The 19527-nt window shown below is 45.1% G+C and overlaps 1 protein-coding gene across 4 annotated transcripts in view; it reads left to right on the plus strand.

The window, feature by feature from the left end:
- The window catches only part of LOC123993170 (fibroblast growth factor 12-like), a 138526-nt gene that overhangs the window by 50570 nt on the left and 68429 nt on the right, over positions 1-19527 (plus strand). The window contains exon 1 of one of the 4 annotated variants that reach the window (XM_046295028.1): positions 10340-10934. The exons of the other annotated variants lie outside the window; for them this stretch is intronic. Coding sequence (XP_046150984.1) covers positions 10844-10934 — 91 coding nt within the window. The 5' untranslated portion in view covers positions 10340-10843. Of the gene's footprint in view, positions 1-10339; positions 10935-19527 lie in introns of those variants that run through there. 4 annotated transcript variants of the gene reach the window in all.

Raw genomic sequence — 19527 nt, forward strand, 5'->3', positions numbered from 1 at the left:
CCATATCAAATTTCAGACCGACTGACCAGCCAGCCTGGGCTGGCACGCCTGACCCCCACCAGTCTAGTCAATAACTCCACCCAAGTTCCTTCCCCGTTCCCACCTTTAAAAAATGTTGATACCAAGGAAAAGGTTTGGAAACAAAAAAAACACATACAGTGGGGCTAAAAATTATTTAGTCACCACCAATTGTGCAAGTTCTCCCACTGAAAAAGATGATAGAGGCCTGTAATTTTCATCATAGGTACACTTCAACTATGACAGAGAAAATGAGAGAAAAAAATCCAGAAAATCAAACAGGATTTTTAATGAATTTCTTTGCAAATTATGGTGGAAAATAAGTATTTGGTCAATAACAAAAGTTTATCTCAATACTTTGTTATTTACCCTTTGTTGGCACTGAAAGAGGTCAAACGTTTTCTGTAAGTTTTCACAAGGTTTTCACACACTGTTGCTGGTATTTTGGCCCATTCCTCCATGTAGATCTCCTCTAGAGCAGTGATGTTTTGTGGCTGTTGCTGGGCAACACAGACTTTCAACTCCCTCCAAAGATTTTCTATGGGGTTGAGATCTGGAGACTGGCTAGGCCACTCCAGGACCTTGAAATGCTTCTTACGAAGCCACTCCTTCGTTGCCCGGGCGGTGTGTTTGGGATCATTGACATGCTGAAAGACCCAGCCACGTTTCATCTTCAATGCCCTTGCTGATGGAAGGAGGTTTTCACTCAATCTCACGATACATGGCCCCATTTATTCTTTCCTTTACACGGATCAGTCATCCTGGTCCCTTTGCAGAAAAACAGCCCCAAAGCATGATGTTTCCACCCCCATGCTTCACAGTAGGTTTGGTGTTCTTTGGATGCAACTCAGCATTCTTTGTCCTCCAAACACGACGAGTTGAGTTTTTACCAAAAAGTTATATTTTGGTTTCATCCGACCATATGACATTCTCCCAATCTTCTTCTGGATCATCAAAATGCTCTCTAGCAAACTTCAGACGGGCCTGGAGATGTACTGGCTTAAGCAGGGGTACATGTCTGGCACTGTAGGATTTGAGTCCCTGGCGGCGTAGTGTGTTACTGATGGTAGACTTTGTTACTTTGGTCCCAGCTCTCTGCAGGTCATTCACTAGGTCCCCCCGTGTGGTTCTGGGATTTTTGCTCACCGTTCTTGTGATCATTTTGACCCCACAGGGTGAGATCTTGCGTGGAGCCCCAGATCGAGGGAGATTATCAGTGGTCTTGTTTATCTTCCATTTCCTAATAATTACTCCCACAGTTGATTTCTTCAAACCAAGCTGCTTACCTATTGCAGATTCAGTCTTCCCAGCCTGGTGCAGGTCTACAATTTTGTTTCTGGTGTCCTTTGACAGCTCTTTGGTCTTGGCCATAGTGGAGTTTCGAATGTGACTGTTTGAGGTTGTGGACAGGTGTCTTTTATACTGATAACCAGTTCAAACAGGTGCCATTAATACAGGTAACGAGTGGAGGACAGAGGAGCTTCTTAAAGAGGTCTGTGAGAGCCAGAAATCTTGCTTGTTTGTAGGTGATCAAATACTTATTTTCCACCATAATTTGCAAATAAATTCATAAAAATTCCTACAATGTGATTTTCTGGATTTTTTTTCTCATTTAATCTGTCATAGTTGAAGTGTACCTATGATGACAATTACAGGCCTCTCTCATCTTGTTAAGTGGGAGAACTTGCACAATTGGTGGCTGACTAAATACTTTTTTGCCCCACTGTACATCTCAAATATACTGTACATTAACACACAGAAACAGCAAATCCTTCATGGAATTAATCTCCCAGGATTAGAGCTCTTTTTACTTGCACACGCAATATAGCTGGGTCGCCCTGTCCTGTTCCTAGGGGTCCACCGCCCTGCAGTGCCCCCAACCCACACACCCCACACAACTTTATAATCTTAGTGAAGCATTCATTATTGGTTTCAGGTGTGTTAGGCCAAGGCCAGAGTGACAACCCACAGAACGGCAGACCACCAGGACTGAGCAGCCCAGCAGCTAGGGATTGCCTAAATAGGTATCTCCCCTGACATGGGCATGTTTTCAATACAGACTCCTTTATTCAAACTGTATTCCATATAAGGCCTCCAGACCTTATGACAGTTGCCCAGTCTACCCTTAATCTTGTAATAAATCAAAGCTTTTATTACCAACCTTCAATTTAATGGCACTGCATTTCTTAGCCGTTATAAATGCTTGGTTACACAGTATCTTCAGATAACAGTCTCCAGTATCAACATTTCCAAGCAAACATGGGATAAGGGAGAATCTGTAGACATGCTGAGATAAAATAACATACTCTTTGAAAGAATTCCGCCAGCCTTCACAAGACCATAACATATGCAAATGTGTCCCCTTTTGTGTTATACACCTCTAGCAGAGGAATTACATTGTTGAGTGCATGTTATTCAGTTTCACTGGTGTATAGTACTTTCTATGGATGGTCTTAAATTCCTACAGTTTATGTCTGAGATGATATGAACATGACTGGAGATTCAAACATATGTATCCATTCATCATCACTTGCTTCTACCAGGTCTCCCTCATATTTTAGTTTTACATATTTGTGTCATCGGGAAAAGCCTCTGTCAACTCTTGATACAGTTTGGAAATCAACTATGGAGGTTTGTCAGACTGCCTTAAAATAGCATCTGACTTGTCAAGTGTTTGCTTGCACAGAGAGAATTAAGTGTTGTGTCTGCAAAAATTCACCTCTTCCCTGGCTGCCTGACCCTGCTGGGACCCCGTCACCATCTGATCCTCCTAACACGCGGCATGACAAAGAATTACCTTGGTGCACATTTATACATTATATTATCCAAGAATTGAATCAATTGTTCAGTAATTGAAATGACCATCATTCCCAGATCCCAGACTGTAGCTTTAAGCTGCTGTCCTGTAGCTACTGTAGGTCTACTCATCAATTCAAGATGGAACTTTATATCATTCACTGATATTGTTAATATACTGCAAAATTCCCCTGACCTCCATAGACTGGTCTTCCCTGGCTGTCTGACCCTGCTGGGACCCCTGTCACCATCTCGTCCTGCTAAGACATGATGAGCAGGGTTCCATTCCCGTGGGACGCCTGAAGGACCTGCGGGTTTGACAGAGATCATTGCAGCACAGTCTGCGGAAGGTCAGACAGATGACTTTGGGATTCAAATATTTTTGTTGTCCCACAGATAATTTGGAAACAGTCCTCTTTCTGTTTTGTATGGGTTAGCCTACCTATTGTATTAAAATGACATATTATTTTGCAATGACATTGTTCACACACTCAGAATTTGTTGCTTCAACTTCAGTAGCCTAGCTACCACTGCTAGATGGGCTTGAGAGTTCAAGTGTTCCTAGTATGTGTGGTCTCATTGAAATAGAGTAGGCTGCCTACATGGACGGAGAATCACTTGGCAGTTAACTTCAATATGATTAGACTGTAGTTTACAACAGTGTCTGTAAATAAATATTGATACTTATTAACGTGAGTCGGTTAATAATATTTGTCATAATAATATTTGTCTCTGCCTGCAAATCATTCTCGTAAAAGGTAGGCTATAACCTACAGGCCTATGCAAAACGTAGCAAGTGTCATTGTCATCATTCTTGTTGCTTCAAGTTCAGTAGCCATACCTGCATGATCAGGTCCGCGTGTGGTCTAAATTAAATAGAGTAGGCTATAGCCTATACATAGGCGGAGAAGCACGGGGCAGCTATCTTTCCAAGGAAATGTACTTCCTAAATAGGCCTATGATTAGGCTTTAGTTTAAATGATGTACCTCAAGAGAAAGTGCAAGTCTCTCCATTGCCTTCAAAGTCCCAAATATTGATCACCCATACTTCTCTGTCTGAAAATCTTCCCACTCCTAAAATGAAGTCTATAAAAAATACTTTAGCTCAAGAGAAAGTGCAAGTCTCTCCAACTCTGCTCTCTTCAAACTGGATCTAACATATTGGCTGATCTAGCCAAGTAACAAGCCTAATGTAAGGACCATGTGACAATGCAATTTCAGAATGTGGGGGGGGCCCTCCGTCCCCAGTGAAAGTTGCGCCCCTGATGAAATCCATATATAAGAGCCATACGAGATTATAAGGTGCATGTAATAGGCAGAGAGAAAGAACCGGAGGGTTGTACAGTGATGTGAAAAGCGTGGGGTGCGATGTCAATTTGGCATTAACGTCTGTCTTCTGTCTGCCTAATGTGTATGTGTGAGGCTGTGTTTGCTGCTCTTTGTGTGTTAGTGGGTGTGGGTGTCTGTGAGAGAGCTGATTGTTGCCTATTCTCCCGCTGTGTGTGTGTGTGCGTGTGTGAGTGCCTCCCTGCGTTCATGCGTTTGTGTATGTGTGTGTGTATCAACGGACCTTGACCATGAAGACTGTGATGTATTTATAGCAGGCAGTAGCAGTAGCAGCAGCAATATAGGTCTTTATTCTAACTAATTTCAACACTCAAGTCAGAGATTTCATCACCAAGTAGATCTAGTGTGTCCTGTATGATGTGTTGTTTGTGAATGGAGGAATCTATGGGCATTGATAAAGACATAAAACTATGTAAATATTGATGGCTATATTCTAGTGCTATGATGATACAAAATACATGTTTGAGGTTGTCATCATCCAGACATGAAAAAACAACAGGCTACTCTGTGTGGCACAATGTCTACAATAGGACCACAATGAAACTGTACGCAAATGTAATTAATACGTTTTGTACTATATCATATTTAGCACACAAGCATTGATTTCATACTTTTCAATATTATGCAATCATGAAATGACTCTGCAGTGGGAATGAAGATTGGTGTTTAGGTGCATTGACTGTACGTGTACGCAAGTACGTAAGAGAGCGTTGACGTCCCACCCTTTGATGTAAATTAATGTGATGGGGAGCCAGGGTTCCCGTGACAGCTGGATTCGCCTCTGTCCTCTGCATGCTACCGCCTCCTTTTGGTGAAATGATTACCTTGCATGGAACTGTGAGCACATTCATCTGTATAGACTTTAGTAGCCGATAATAGGCCTATATGGGGCAGGTTGATATTTATTGGGATGAGTCTTTTTGTCCTGGAGACAGAGATGAGCGATTTTACGCTAGATGTAAAGTCAAAATTGTGTATATCATAGAAATTCATGAAAACAAAAATGTGCTAAATTTAAGGTTAGGGTTAGCCAGTAGGGTTAGCAGTGGGGTTAGGGTTAGTTTAAGAATCAGATTTGATTAAAGGAGGTCCCTCTTAAGTTTGATTCTACTATCTACTATGTCTGCTTCACCAGATATCATGGTCTTATGATCTTCTCATGATATCATCTTGTTTAGCTTTTCCAACGATTCACCCGACTTGACTATAACCCCAAGGCCACATTGCAGGCTACCTTTCAATGTAAAAAAACCTCAACATTCCTGGAAACAATTTATCTAATATTTGGCATACTTAATGTTGCCTATAGTATAGAAAAATCTAAATGGGATTTCATATTCAATGCATTACTTGGGCAGTGAAATATAATATCACTACTAGGCTAGTTGTTTTTTTAGACTGGAAGACACACACACCTAGGCAGTGGACTCATCGTGCTACACACAATGCCCCATAATGACAAAGCGACCCTTTGCTACGGGACTCGAAATTGAGATCAGGTACATCCTGTTTCCATTGATCATCCTTGAGATGTTTCTACAACTTTATTGGAGTCCACCTGTGGTAAATTCAATTAATTGGACATGATTTGGAAAGGCACACACCTGTCTATATAAGGTCCCAAAGTTGACATTGCATATCAGTGCCAAAACCAAGCCATGAGGTCGATGGAATTATTCGTAGAGCTCCGAGACAGGATTGTGTCGAGGTACAGATCTGGGGAAAAAGTACCAAAAATGTTCTGCAGTGGCCTCCATTCTGGAACCACCAAAACTCTTCCTAGGCCTGGTCGCCTGGCCAAACTAAGCAATCGGGTGACCATGAACCCGATGGTCACTCTGACAGAGCTCCAGACATCCTCTGTGGAGATGGAAGAACCTTCCAGAAGGACAACCATCTTTGCAGCACTCCACCAATCAGGCTTTTATGGTAGAGTTGCCAGACGGAAGCCACTCCTTAGTAAAAGGTACATGACACCCCGCTTGGAGTTTGCCAAAAGACACCTAAAGTACTCTCAGATCATGAGAAACCAGATTCTCTGGTCGGATGAAACCAAGATTGAACTCCAAGCGTCAGGTAAAGCATGGTGGTGGCAGCATCATGCGGCAGAGACTGATGGACTAGTCGAGGGAAAGATGAACAGAGCAAAGTACAGAGAGATCCCTGATGAAAACCTGCTCCAGAGCGCTTAGGACTTCAGACTGGGGCGAAGGTTCACCTTCCAACAGGACAACGACCCTAAGCACAAGACAATGCAGGATTGGCTTCGGGACACGTTTCTGAACGTCCTAGAGTGGCCTAGCCAGAGCCCGGACTTGAACCCGATTGAACATCTCTGGAAAGACCTGAAAATAGATGTGCAGTGACGCTCCCCATCCAACCTGACAAAGCTTGATAGGATCTGCAGAGAATAATGGGAGAAACTCCCCAAATACAGGTGTGCCAAGCTTGTAGCGTCATACCCAAGAAGACTTTAGGCTGTAATCGCTGCCAAAGGTGCTTCAACAAAGTACTGAGTAAAGGGTCTGAATACTTATGTAAATGTGATATTTCAGTTTTTAATTTTGAATAAGTTTGCAAACATTTCTAAAAACCTGTTTTTTCTTTGTCATTATGGGGTATTGTGTGTGGATTTATGAAGGAAAAAAACTATTTAATACATTTTAGAATAAGGCTGTAACATGACAAAATGTGGAAAAAGTCAAGGGGTCTGAATACTTTCCGAATGCACTATTATCAAGAGTTTTCGCCTCCGCCCCTCTGGAAACCTCTGTCTCAAAGCTACGGATCACGTTCAGCGTATGTGTTATTTTACACACGTTTCTCTCTTCAAATCAAATCAAATCAAATGTATTTATATAGCCTTTCGTACATCAGCTGATATCTCAAAGTGCTGTACAGAAACCCAGCCTAAAACCCCAAACAGCAATGCAGGTTTAGAAGCACGGTGGCTAGGAGAAACTCCCTAGAAAGGCCAAAACCTAGGAAGAAACCTAGAGAGGAACCAGGCTATGTGGGGTGGCCAGTCCTCTTCTGGCTGTGCCGGGTGGAGATTATAACAGAACATGGCCAAGATGTTCAAATGTTCATAAATGACCAGCATGGTCGAATAATAATAAGGCAGAACAGTTGAAACTGGAGCAGCAGCACGGCCAGGTGGACTGGAGACAGCAAGGAGTCATCATGTCAGGTAGTCCTGGGGCATGGTCCTAGGGCTCAGGTCCTCCAAGAGAGAGAAAGAAAGAGAGAAGGAGAGAACGCACACTTAGATTCACACAGGACACCTGAATAGGACAGGAGAAGTACTCCAGATATAACAAACTGACCCTAGCCCCCCGACACATAAACTACTGCAGCATAAATACTGGAGGCTGAGACAGGAGGGGTTAGGAGACACTGTGGCCCCATCCGAGGACACCCCCGGACAGGGCCAAACAGGAAGGATAAAACGCCACCCACTTTGCCAAAGCACAGCCCCCACACCACTAGAGGGATATCTTCAACCACCAACTTACCATCCTGAGAAAAGGCTGAGTATAGCCCACAAAGATCTCCGCCATGGCACAACCCAAAGGGGGGCTCCAACCCAGACAGGATGACCACATCTTTACTCACCTTCTTCTGAAACATGATTATGTAGCCTATGTCTCTGCCTCGTAATTTTGAACAGCTGAAATAAAAACCTTCAGTGATTTGAATGAACAAACATTCAAGGCCATTATGAAGGCTACAACCTTCTCTGTCTGTTGTAACAGATAGTGCAGTTATATATGCAGGACACAGCCCTACATACTGCATTGGATCAAAAACAATCTGCGTTCTGTGTGATGATGTAGGCTAATCTTTGTAGTTGCTGCCATATCATAGTCACTAGCCAGAGTTGCTGAAAAAGAACACTACCACTCTGACTTCATGTCTGGCTCCTGATTAGCCAATGTCTGCAATGATTTTTTTTTTAAATAACATGAAATCGCTAATTAGACTGTGCATCTGTCTCTTGCTTGTGTTTGATACAGTTGAAGATGGAAGAATACATACACTTAGGTTGGAGTCATTAAAAGTTTTTCCTAGCCACCGTGCTTCTACACCTGCATTGCTTGCTGTTTGGGGTTTTAGGCTGGGTTTCTGTACAGCACTTTGAGATATCAGCTGATGTACGAAGGGCTATATGAATACATTTGATTTGAAAATTTGATTAAAACTCATTTTTCAACCATTCCACAGATTTCTTGTTAACAAACTATAGTTTTGGCAAGTTGGTTAGGAGATCTACTTTGTGCATGACACAAGTCATTTTTCCAACAATTGTTTACAGATTATTTAATTTATAATTCACTGTATCACAATTCCAGTGGGTCAAGAAGTTTACATACACTAAGTTGACTGTACCTTTAAACAGCTTTCGAAAATCCCAGAAAATTATGTCATGGCTTTAGAAGCTTCTGATAGGCTAATTGACATCATTTGAGTCAATTGGAGGTGTACCTGTGGATGTATTTCGAGGCCTACCTTCAAACTCAGTGCCTCTTTGCTTGACATCATGGGAAAATCAAAAGAAATCAGACAAGACCTCAGAAGAACAATTGTAGACCTCCACAAGTCTGGTTCATCCTTGGGAGCAATTTTCAAATGCCTGAAGGTACCACGTTCATTTGTACAAACAATAGTACGCAAGTATAAACACCATGGGACCATGCAGCCATCATACCGCTCAGGAAGGAGATGCGTTCTGTCTCCTGGAGATGAACATACTTTGGTGCGAGAAGTGCAAATCAATCCCAGAACAACAGCAAAGGACATTGTGAAGATGCTGGAGGAAACAGGTACAAATTTATCTATATCCACAGTCAAACGAGTCCTATATCGACATAACCTGAAAGGCCGCTCAGCAAGGAAGAAGCCACTGCTCCAAAACCGCCATAATAAACCAGACTACCGTTTGCAACTGCACATGGGGACAAAGATCGTACTTTTTGGAGAATTGTCCTCTGGTCTGATGAAACAAAAATAGAACTGTTTGGCCATAATGACCATTGTTATGATTGGAGAAAAAAGGGGGAGGCTTGCAAGCCGAAGACCACCATCCCAACTGGGAAGAATGGGGGTGGCAGCATCATGTTGTGGGGGTGTTTTGCTGCAGGAGGGACTGGTGCACTTCACAAAATAGATGGCATCATGAGGGAGGAAAATTATATGGATATATTGAAGCAACATCTCAAGACATCAGTCAGGAAGTTAAAGCTTGGTCACAAATGGGTCTTCCAACTTGACAATTACCCTAAGCATACTTCCAAAGTTGTGGCAAAAATGGCTTAAAGACAACAAAGTCAAGGTATTGGAGTGGCCATCACAAAGCACCGACCTCAATCCTATAGAAAATGTGTGGGCAGAACTGAAAAAGCATGTGTGAGCAAGGAGGCCTACAAACCTGACTCAGTTACACCAGCTCTGTCAAGAGGAATGGGCCAAAATTCACCCAACATATTGTGGGAAGCTTGTGGAAGTCTATCCAAAACATTTGACCCAAGTTGAACAATTTAAAGGCAATGCTACCAAATACTAATTGAGTGTATGTAAACTTCTGACTAACTGGGAATGTGATGAAAGAAATAAAAGCTGAAATAAATCATTCTCTCTACTATTATTCTGACATTTGACATTCTTAAAATAAAGTGGTGATCCTAATTGACCAAAGACAGGGCATTTTTACTAGGATTAAATGTCAGGAATTGTGAAAAACTGAGTTTAAATGTATTTGGCTAAGCTGTATGCCAACTGTATGCTGCCTAGATAGCTGCATGCCCCAATGCAAAACTCTCCACTTTTTTGTATTTGAGTTTTGTATTGGGGCAAAATACTATCCGTGAGTTTGTATGCACATGTTGATCATGTCTCTTGTGAACAACATGTAAATACCTGCATGTTGCCGAACTAACTTACTGAAAAAATAACATTAAATTGAGCTTGTGCTAAATAGCGTACTGAGACATGGAATTCAATAGTTCAAACATATACAACATAAAGTTTGTAGGCTACAACAGACAAAGGCGTTCGTTGGGGAAACGAAAGTGGAGTATTGCGCAGCAGCGAACAGTGCCGCATCTAAGATAAATAAATACCGCACATGCGCAGAAAACTCCTTATCTTAAACTGTAACAAATCAACATTTCCAGAAAATCTGGAACAGCAGCCACTCATATAGTCGATAGCTTCTCTTTCTCACTCTGATATGCCCTGGTATCCCTCACGCCCCACTGTAGCCTACCACCAAGGATGAACAAGGCGCATTACCTCATCCACGGCGATGCTGTCACTCTACCCTGCGGTTTAACTTTAGCGAGCGCGCTTGAACCAAGGGACACCTCGTTTTACATCTGCTAATAAAACCGAGAAGAGGCATAGACTATGGGAAATTATTCTGAAGTCCTTGTGGCATAGTTTGATATTCATGGAGCCATGGGCGTTTTTGTTGGAATTCTCATCAATGACAAATATATCAGGATGTGTCGGTGTAATGTATCGCTTCGCTTTGTCGAGGCTTTTCTGTGGTTTTCGATCTGCTGAGGGAAGCCAGGGATCTGGATCGCACGGTGATCAACCTGAGGTGGCTGTACTTAAATAACCTCCACCGTAATAGTGTCAGATTGCGTGAATTGACGAAGAAACACTACAACCCAAATCAATGAAGATTCCGAGGCTTTTCCTGAAGAAAGGTGTGCATATGCTGCAGTGTCTCTGTGGGAAGCGATCGAAGTCGACTACAACCACGAGCGGTGAGACATCTTGCATGCTTCTTTCTTTCAGTGCGAGGTCTGTTCTCTAGTGGCGCGGGGGGATTAGCCTCTGCAGCGGTGTGCTTTCAGCAGTCTCCGTTTCTCAATGGGAGAAACAGTGAGAGCCATACATTTGAAAACAAAACAATTCGGCATTATTGTAGATGCATTAACTTTGAGACAAAATGCCTCCAATATTTTTGATTAAATTACTGCGAACAGAGACGTATAAAAGTCCCTATATTCAAACCAGTGGAGTCGCTTAAGTGGGCCACTGAGAGGCAGTCATTTCATACTGAGTGAGCATCTACACTATCCATGACACTTATATGATAAGCTTTCATCATCTTCTATTTTGTGTGTAAGTCGTGGTGATTTATCAGAAGACGTGTTTGTGTGTTTGAGTATGTATGTCTGTGTGATGCAGTGTGTAGATACATTAATGGGTGTATGTTGGCCTAGACTGTCAAGTGCAAAGTTTCAGAAGTAGCAATACGTGTCTTATGTGTATGATAGATTGCTCATAACAGTGAACGAAAGTAATTTTATTCTGCAGCGCTGGTATCCCAACCAGCGAAAATGTCAAAACAAAATCTGAAATGCTCTGCCGGTGAGTTTTGCGCCCCAAGACTGATTCAGCACAATGGACAGCACAGAACCTTAACCACTGATTTTTATCCGCAAACCAGCAACATAAAAGTAGACCACTACACTCGATTTACCAAAGTTAACGACAGCACTGTACGGCTACTACTAACTATTCACAATATTTTTCAAAAATGAATCAACCGAATGCCTCCCCAAGACTGTGTTCATAGTGTGGTGGCTATGTATCTTTGTGAAAGTGTTTGGGCTTGCCTCTGAAATTGTATTTGTGGAGTTGCGCTGTGCTTGCAGTTCTCTGGGGCAGGATGCCATGCCTCTCTCAGGAATTGTATGTGGCCCTGGCCTTCACCATGCAGAGGACAGTAGAAGGGCTGCAGAGGCTTCAGCACTGGGGCAGATGCACATACAGGGTGAAAAAATGAATCTCATTTGACTAATAAAAGCAGGGAATTTTCCACATGGTGATCGACTGAGTTGTCTTTGTCCACAAGAGCTAATGAATCGAACTTCGTTCTGGGTTTGAATAGTATCTTTGAGCATTTGCTTGAGAGTGTCAGAGGGGTGGGGTTTGGACTTTGAGGACTATTCCATTGGCCCCATTGTTCCAGGCAAGCTCAATCAAGCACAGCTAAAGTATTTGAGGGATTTCAAAAACTATACTGAACAAAAATATCAATGCAACATGCAACAATTTCCTGAGTTACAGTTCATATAAGGAAATCAGTCAATTTAAATAAATTCATTAGGCCCTAATCTATGGATTTCACATGACTGGGCAGGGGCGTAGCCATGGGTGGGCATATTGTAGGTCCACCCATTGGGGAGCCATATCCACCCACTGGGGAGCCAGGCCCAGACAATCAGTATGAGTTTTTCCTCACAAAAGGGCATTATTAAACAGAAATACTCCTCAGTTTCATCAGCATTCTGGGTGGCTGGTCCCAGACGATCCCGCGGGTGAAGAAGCTAGATGTGGAGGTCCTGGGCTGGTGTGGTTTACACGTGGTCTGCGGTTATGAGGCCGGTTGGACATACTGCCAAATTCTACAAAATGACTTTGGAGGCAGCTTATGGTAGAGAAATTAACATAAAATTCCCTGTCAACAGCTCTGGTGGACATTCCTGCAGTCAGCATGCCAGTTGTACACTCCCTTAACTTGAGACATCTGTGGCATTGTGTTGTGTGACAAAACAGCACAATTTAGATTGGCCTTTTATTATCGCCAGCACAAAGTGCACCTGTGTAATGATCATGCTGTTTAATCAGCTTCTTGATATGCCACATCTATCTTGGCAAAGGAAAAATGCTCTCCAACACAGGGACATAAACAAATTTGTGCACAACATTTGAGAGAAATAAGCTTTTTGTGGGTATTGAAAATGTCTGGGATCTTTTATTTCAGTTCATGAAACATGGGACCAACACTTTACATGCTGTGTTTATATTTTTGTTCAGTATACTTAAACCCAGGTATGAGTAAAATACTGGTCTAGTGAGTTAAAGAGAATATTTGAGCCGAACAGTTAGCAAGGGTATATCGTCATCTTCAGTGAGCCAGACACCGAGGCCCCGTTTGAATACTTTTAAGAATGCATCCTTTGTAATCTAAACTGATATGACTAGATACAGTGCATTCGGAAAGTTTTCAGACCTCTTTTTCCACATTTTGTTACGTTACAGCCTTATTCTAAAATAAAATAAAAATCCTCATCAATCTACACACAATACCCCATAATGACGAAGTGAAAACAGCTTTTTAGATATTTTTGCATATGTATTCAAAATAAAAAACAGTTTTCAGACTATTTGCTATGAGACTCAAAATTGAGTTCAGGTGCACCCTGTTTACATGGATCATTCTTGAGCTGTTTCTACAACTTGATTGGAGTCTACCTGTGGTAAATTAATTTGATTGTGTCATGTTTGTCATTTATTGTCATGTCTTGTCCCTGTGCTCCCCATGCTATTCGTTTCCCTCTGCTGGTCTTGTTTGGTTCTTTCCCTCCTTCTATCCCTCTCTCTCCCCCTCCCTCTCTCACTCTCTCGCTCTCTCTTCTCTCTGTCGTTCCGTTCCTGCTCCCAGCTGTTCCTATTCCCCTAATCATCATTTAGTCTTCCCACACCTGTTCCCGATCCTTTCCCCTGATTAGAGTCCCTATTTATTCCTTTGTGATCCGTTCCTGTCCCGTCGGTTCCTTGTATTGTATTCACCATGCTGTGATTGCGTTTCGCCCTGTCCTGTCGTGTTTTTGCCGTGATTGTGTATCACCCTGTCCTGTCGTGTTTTGTGCCTTCATCAGATGCTGCGTGTGAGCAGGTGTCTCAGTCGACTACGGCCTGCGCCTACCCGAAGCGACCTGCAGTCTGTGGCCGCTTCTCCTGTTGTTTCCCCTCTACAAGTCTAGAGGATTTCTGTTATTCCGTTTTGGACTTTAATAAACTCTGTTTCTGTTAAGTCGCTTTTGGGTCCTCTTTCACCTGCATGACAGAAGGAACCGACCAAGGAATGGACCCAGCGACTTCAGACGCTCGTTACACTGCCGTCGAGATCCAAGGAGCCATGCTCGGCAGACACGAGCAGGAATTGTCTGCTGCTCGCCATGCCGTGGAAAACCTGGCTGCTCAGGTTTCCGACCTCTCTGGACAGTTCCAGAGTCTACGTCTCGTGCCACCTGTTACTTCCTGGCCTGCCGAGCCTCCAGAACCTAGGGTTAATAACCCACCTTGCTACTCCGGGCAGCCCACTGAGTGCCGCTCCTTTCTCACGCAGTGTGAGATTGTGTTCTCTCTCCAACCCAACACATACTCTAGAGAGAGAGCTCGGGTTGCTTACGTCATTTCACTCCTTACTGGCCGGGCTCGAGAATGGGGCACAGCTATCTGGGAGGCAAGGGCTGATTGCTCTAACGAATTCCAGAACTTTAAAGAGGAGATGATTCGGGTTTTTGACCGTTCAGTTTTTGGTGGGGAGGCTTCTAGGGCCCTGGCTTCCTTATGCCAAGGTGAACGGTCCATAACGGATTATTCCATTGAGTTTCGCACTCTTGCTGCCTCTAGTGAGTGGAACGAGCCGGCGCTGCTCGCTCGTTTTCTGGAGGGACTCCACGCAGTGGTTAAGGATGAGATTCTCTCCCGGGAGGTTCCTTCAGATGTGGACTCTTTGATTGCTCTCGCCATCCGCATAGAACGACGGGTAGATCTTCGTCACCGGGCTCGTGGAGGAGAGCTCGCATCAACGGTGTTTCCCTGCTCCGCATCGCAACCATCTCCCTCCTCTGGCTTTGAGACTGAGCCCATGCAGCTGGGAGGGATTCGCATCTCGAATAAGGAGAGGGAACGGAGGATCACCAACCGCCTGTGCCTCTATTGCGGAGTTGCTGGACATTTTGTTAATTCATGTCCAGTAAGAGGCCAGAGCCCATCAGTAAGCGGAGGGCTACTGGTGAGCGCTACTACTCAGGTCCCTTCATCTAGATCTTGTACTACTATGTCGGTCCATCTACGCTGGACCGGTTCGGGTGCTACATGCAGTGCTTTGATTGACTCTGGGGCTGAGGGTTGTTTCATGGACGAAGCATGGGCTCGGAAACATAACATTCCTTTCAGACCGTTAGACAGGCCTACGCCCATGTTTGCCTTAGATGGTAGTCATCTTCCCAGTATCAAATTTGAGACACTACCTTTAACTCTCACAGTATCTGGTAACCACAGTGAGACTATTTCTTTTTGATTTTCCGTTCACCGTTTACACCTGTTGTTTTGGGTCATCCCTGGCTTGTATGTCATAATCCTTCTATTAATTGGTCTAGTAATTCTATCCTATCCTGGAACGTTTCTTGTCATGTGAAGTGTTTAATGTCTGCCATCCCTCCCATTTCTTCTGTCCCTACTTCTCAGGAGGAACCTGGCGATTTGACAGGAGTGCCGGAGGAATATCATGATCTGCGCACGGTCTTCAGTCGGTCCCGAGCCAACTCCCTTCCTCCTCACCGGTCGTATGATTGTAGTATTGATCTCCTTCCGGGGACCACTCCTCCTCGAGGTAGACTATACTCTCTGTCGGCTCCCGAACGTAAGGCTCTCGAGGATTATTTGTCTGTGTCTCTTGACGCCGGTACCATAGTGCCTTCTTCTTCTCCGGCCGGGGCGGGGTTCTTTTTGTTAAAAAGAAGGACGGTACTCTGCGCCCCTGCCTGGATTATCGAGGGCTGAATGACATAACGGTTAAGAATCGTTATCCGCTTCCCCTTATGTCATCAGCCTTCGAGATTCTGCAGGGAGCCAGGTGCTTTACTAAGTTGGACCTTCGTAACGCTTACCATCTCGTGCGCATCAGAGAGGGGGACGAGTGGAAAACGGCGTTTAACACTCCGTTAGGGCATTTTGAGTACCGGGTTCTGCCGTTCGGTCTCGCCAATGCGCCAGCTGTTTTTCAGGCATTAGTTAATGATGTTCTGAGAGACATGCTGAACATTTTTGTTTTTGTCTATCTTGACGATATCCTGATTTTTTCTCCGTCACTCGAGATTCATGTTCAGCACGTTCGACGTGTTCTACAGCGCCTTTTAGAGAATTGTCTCTACGTAAAGGCTGAGAAGTGCTCTTTTCATGTCTCCTCCGTTACTTTTCTCGGTTCCGTTATTTCCGCTGAAGGCATTCAGATGGATTCCGCTAAGGTCCAAGCTGTCAGTGATTGGCCCGTTCCAAGGTCACGTGTCGAGTTGCAGCGCTTTTTAGGTTTCGCTAATTTCTATCGGCGTTTCATTCGTAATTTCGGTCAAGTTGCTGCCCCTCTCACAGCTCTTACTTCTGTCAAGACGTGTTTTAAGTGGTCCGGTTCCGCCCAGGGAGCTTTTGATCTTCTAAAAGAACGTTTTACGTCCGCTCCTATCCTCGTTACTCCTGACGTCACTAGACAATTCATTGTCGAGGTTGACGCTTCAGAGGTAGGCGTGGGAGCCATCCTATCCCAGCGCTTCCAGTCTGACGATAAGGTTCATCCTTGCGCTTATTTTTCTCATCGCCTGTCGCCATCTGAGCGCAACTATGATGTGGGTAACCGTGAACTGCTCGCCATCCGCTTAGCCCTAGGCGAATGGCGACAGTGGTTGGAGGGGGCGACCGTTCCTTTTGTCGTTTGGACAGACCATAAGAACCTTGAGTACATCCGTTCTGCCAAACGACTTAATGCCCGTCAAGCTCGTTGGGCGTTGTTTTTCGCTCGTTTCGAGTTTGTGATTTCTTACCGTCCGGGTAGCAAGAACACCAAGCCTGATGCCTTATCCCGTCTGTTTAGTTCTTCTGTGGCTTCTACTGATCCCGAGGGGATTCTTCCTTATGGGCGTGTTGTCGGGTTAACAGTCTGGGGAATTGAAAGACAGGTTAAGCAAGCACTCACGCACACTGCGTCGCCGCGCGCTTGTCCTAGTAACCTCCTTTTCGTTCCTGTTTCCACTCGTCTGGCTGTTCTTCAGTGGGCTCACTCTGCCAAGTTAGCTGGTCATCCCGGTGTTCGAGGCACTCTTGCGTCTATTCGCCAGCGCTTTTGGTGGCCGACTCAGGAGCGTGACACGCGCCGTTTCGTGGCTGCTTGTTCGGACTGCGCGCAGACTAAGTCGGGTAACTCTCCTCCTGCCGGTCGTCTCAGACCGCTCCCCATTCCTTCTCGACCATGGTCTCACATTGCCTTAGACTTCATTACCGGTCTGCCTTTGTCTGCGGGGAAGACTGTGATTCTGACGGTTGTCGATAGGTTCTCTAAGGCGGCACATTTCATTCCCCTCGCTAAACTTCCTTCCGCTAAGGAGACAGCACAAATCATTATTGAGAATGTATTCAGAATTCATGGCCTCCCGTTAGACGCCGTTTCAGACAGAGGCCCGCAATTCACGTCACAGTTTTGGAGGGAGTTCTGTCGTTTGATTGGTGCGTCCGTCAGTCTCTCTTCCGGGTTTCATCCCCAGTCTAACGGTCAAGCAGAGAGGGCCAATCAGACGATTGGTCGCATACTACGCAGCCTTTCTTTCAGAAACCCTGCGTCTTGGGCAGAACAGCTCCCCTGGGCAGAATACGCTCACAATTCGCTTCCTTCGTCTGCTACCGGGTTATCTCCGTTTCAGAGTAGTCTGGGTTACCAGCCTCCTCTGTTCTCATCCCAGCTTGCCGAGTCCAGCGTTCCCTCCGCTCAAGCGTTTGTCCAACGTTGTGAGCGCACCTGGAGGAGGGTGAGGTCTGCACTTTGCCGTTACAGGGCACAGACGGTGAGAGCCGCCAATAAACGCAGGATTAAGAGTCCAAGGTATTGTTGCGGCCAGAGAGTGTGGCTTTCCACTCGCAACCTTCCTCTTACGACAGCTTCTCGTAAGTTGACTCCGCGGTTCATTGGTCCGTTCCGTGTCTCCCAGGTCGTCAATCCTGTCGCTGTACGACTGCTTCTTCCGCGACATCTTCGTCGCGTCCATCCTGTCTTCCATGTCTCCTGTGTTAAGCCCTTTCTTCGCACCCCCGTTCGTCTTCCCTCCCCCCTCCGTCCTTGTCGAGAGCGCACCTATTTACAAGGTACATAAGATTATGGACATGCGTTCTCGGGACGGGGTCACCAATACCTAGTGGATTGGGAGGGTTACGGTCCTGAGGAGAGGAGTTGGGTTCCGTCTCGGGACGTGCTGGACCGTTCGCTCATCGATGATTTCCTCCGTTGCCGCCAGGATTCCTCCTCGAGTGCGCCAGGAGGCGCTCGGTGAGTGGGGGGTACTGTCATGTTTGTCATTTATTGTCATGTCTTGTCCCTGTGCTCCCCATGCTATTCGTTTCCCTCTGCTGGTCTTGTTTGGTTCTTTCCCTCCTTCTATCCCTCTCTCTCCCCCTCCCTCTCTCACTCTCTCGCTCTCTTCTCTCTGTCGTTCCGTTCCTGCTCCCAGCTGTTCCTATTCCCCTAATCATCATTTAGTCTTCCCACACCTGTTCCCGATCCTTTCCCCTGATTAGAGTCCCTATTTATTCCTTTGTGATCCGTTCCTGTCCCGTCGGTTCCTTGTATTGTATTCACCATGCTGTGATTGCGTTTCGCCCTGTCCTGTCGTGTTTTTGCCGTGATTGTGTATCACCCTGTCCTGTCGTGTTTTGTGCCTTCATCAGATGCTGCGTGTGAGCAGGTGTCTCAGTCGACTACGGCCTGCGCCTACCCGAAGCGACCTGCAGTCTGTGGCCGCTTCTCCTGTTGTTTCCCCTCTACAAGTCTAGAGGATTTCTGTTATTCCGTTTTGGACTTTAATAAACTCTGTTTCTGTTAAGTCGCTTTTGGGTCCTCTTTCACCTGCATGACAGATTGGGCCTGATTTGGAAAGGCACACACCTGTTTATATAAGGTCCCACAGTTGAAAGTGCATGTCAGAGCAATAACCAAGCCATGAGGTCGAAGGAATTGTCCGCAGTGCTCCAAGACAGGATTGTGTCGGCACAGATCTGGGGAAGGGTACCAAAACATTTCTCCAGCATTGAAGTTCCTCCATCATTCTGAAATGGAAGAAGTTTGGAACCATCAAGACTCTAAGCCACTCCTCAGTAAAAGGCACATGACAGCCAGCTTGGAGTTTGCCAAAAGGCACCTAAAGGACTCTCAGACCATGAGAAACAAGATTCTCTGGTCCGATGAAACCCAGATGAAACTTTTTGGCCTGAATGCCAAGAGGTACGTCTGAAGGAAACCTGGTACAAACCCTACGGTGAAGCATGGTGGTGGCAGCATCATGCTGTGGGGATGTTTTTCAGCAGCAGGGACTGGGAGACTAGTCTTGATTGAGGGAAAGATGAACGGAGCAAAGTACATAGAGATCCTGAATGAAAACCAGCTCCAGAGTGCTCAGGACCTCAGACTGGGGTGAAGGTTTACCTTCCAACAGGACTAACGGCCCTTGGCACACAGCCAAGACAACACAGGGGTGGCTTCGGGACAAGTTTCTGAATGTCCTTGTGTGGCCCAGCTTT

This window comes from Oncorhynchus gorbuscha, linkage group LG13 (assembly GCF_021184085.1).
Source record: "Oncorhynchus gorbuscha isolate QuinsamMale2020 ecotype Even-year linkage group LG13, OgorEven_v1.0, whole genome shotgun sequence".
Lineage (NCBI taxonomy): Eukaryota > Metazoa > Chordata > Actinopteri > Salmoniformes > Salmonidae > Oncorhynchus > Oncorhynchus gorbuscha.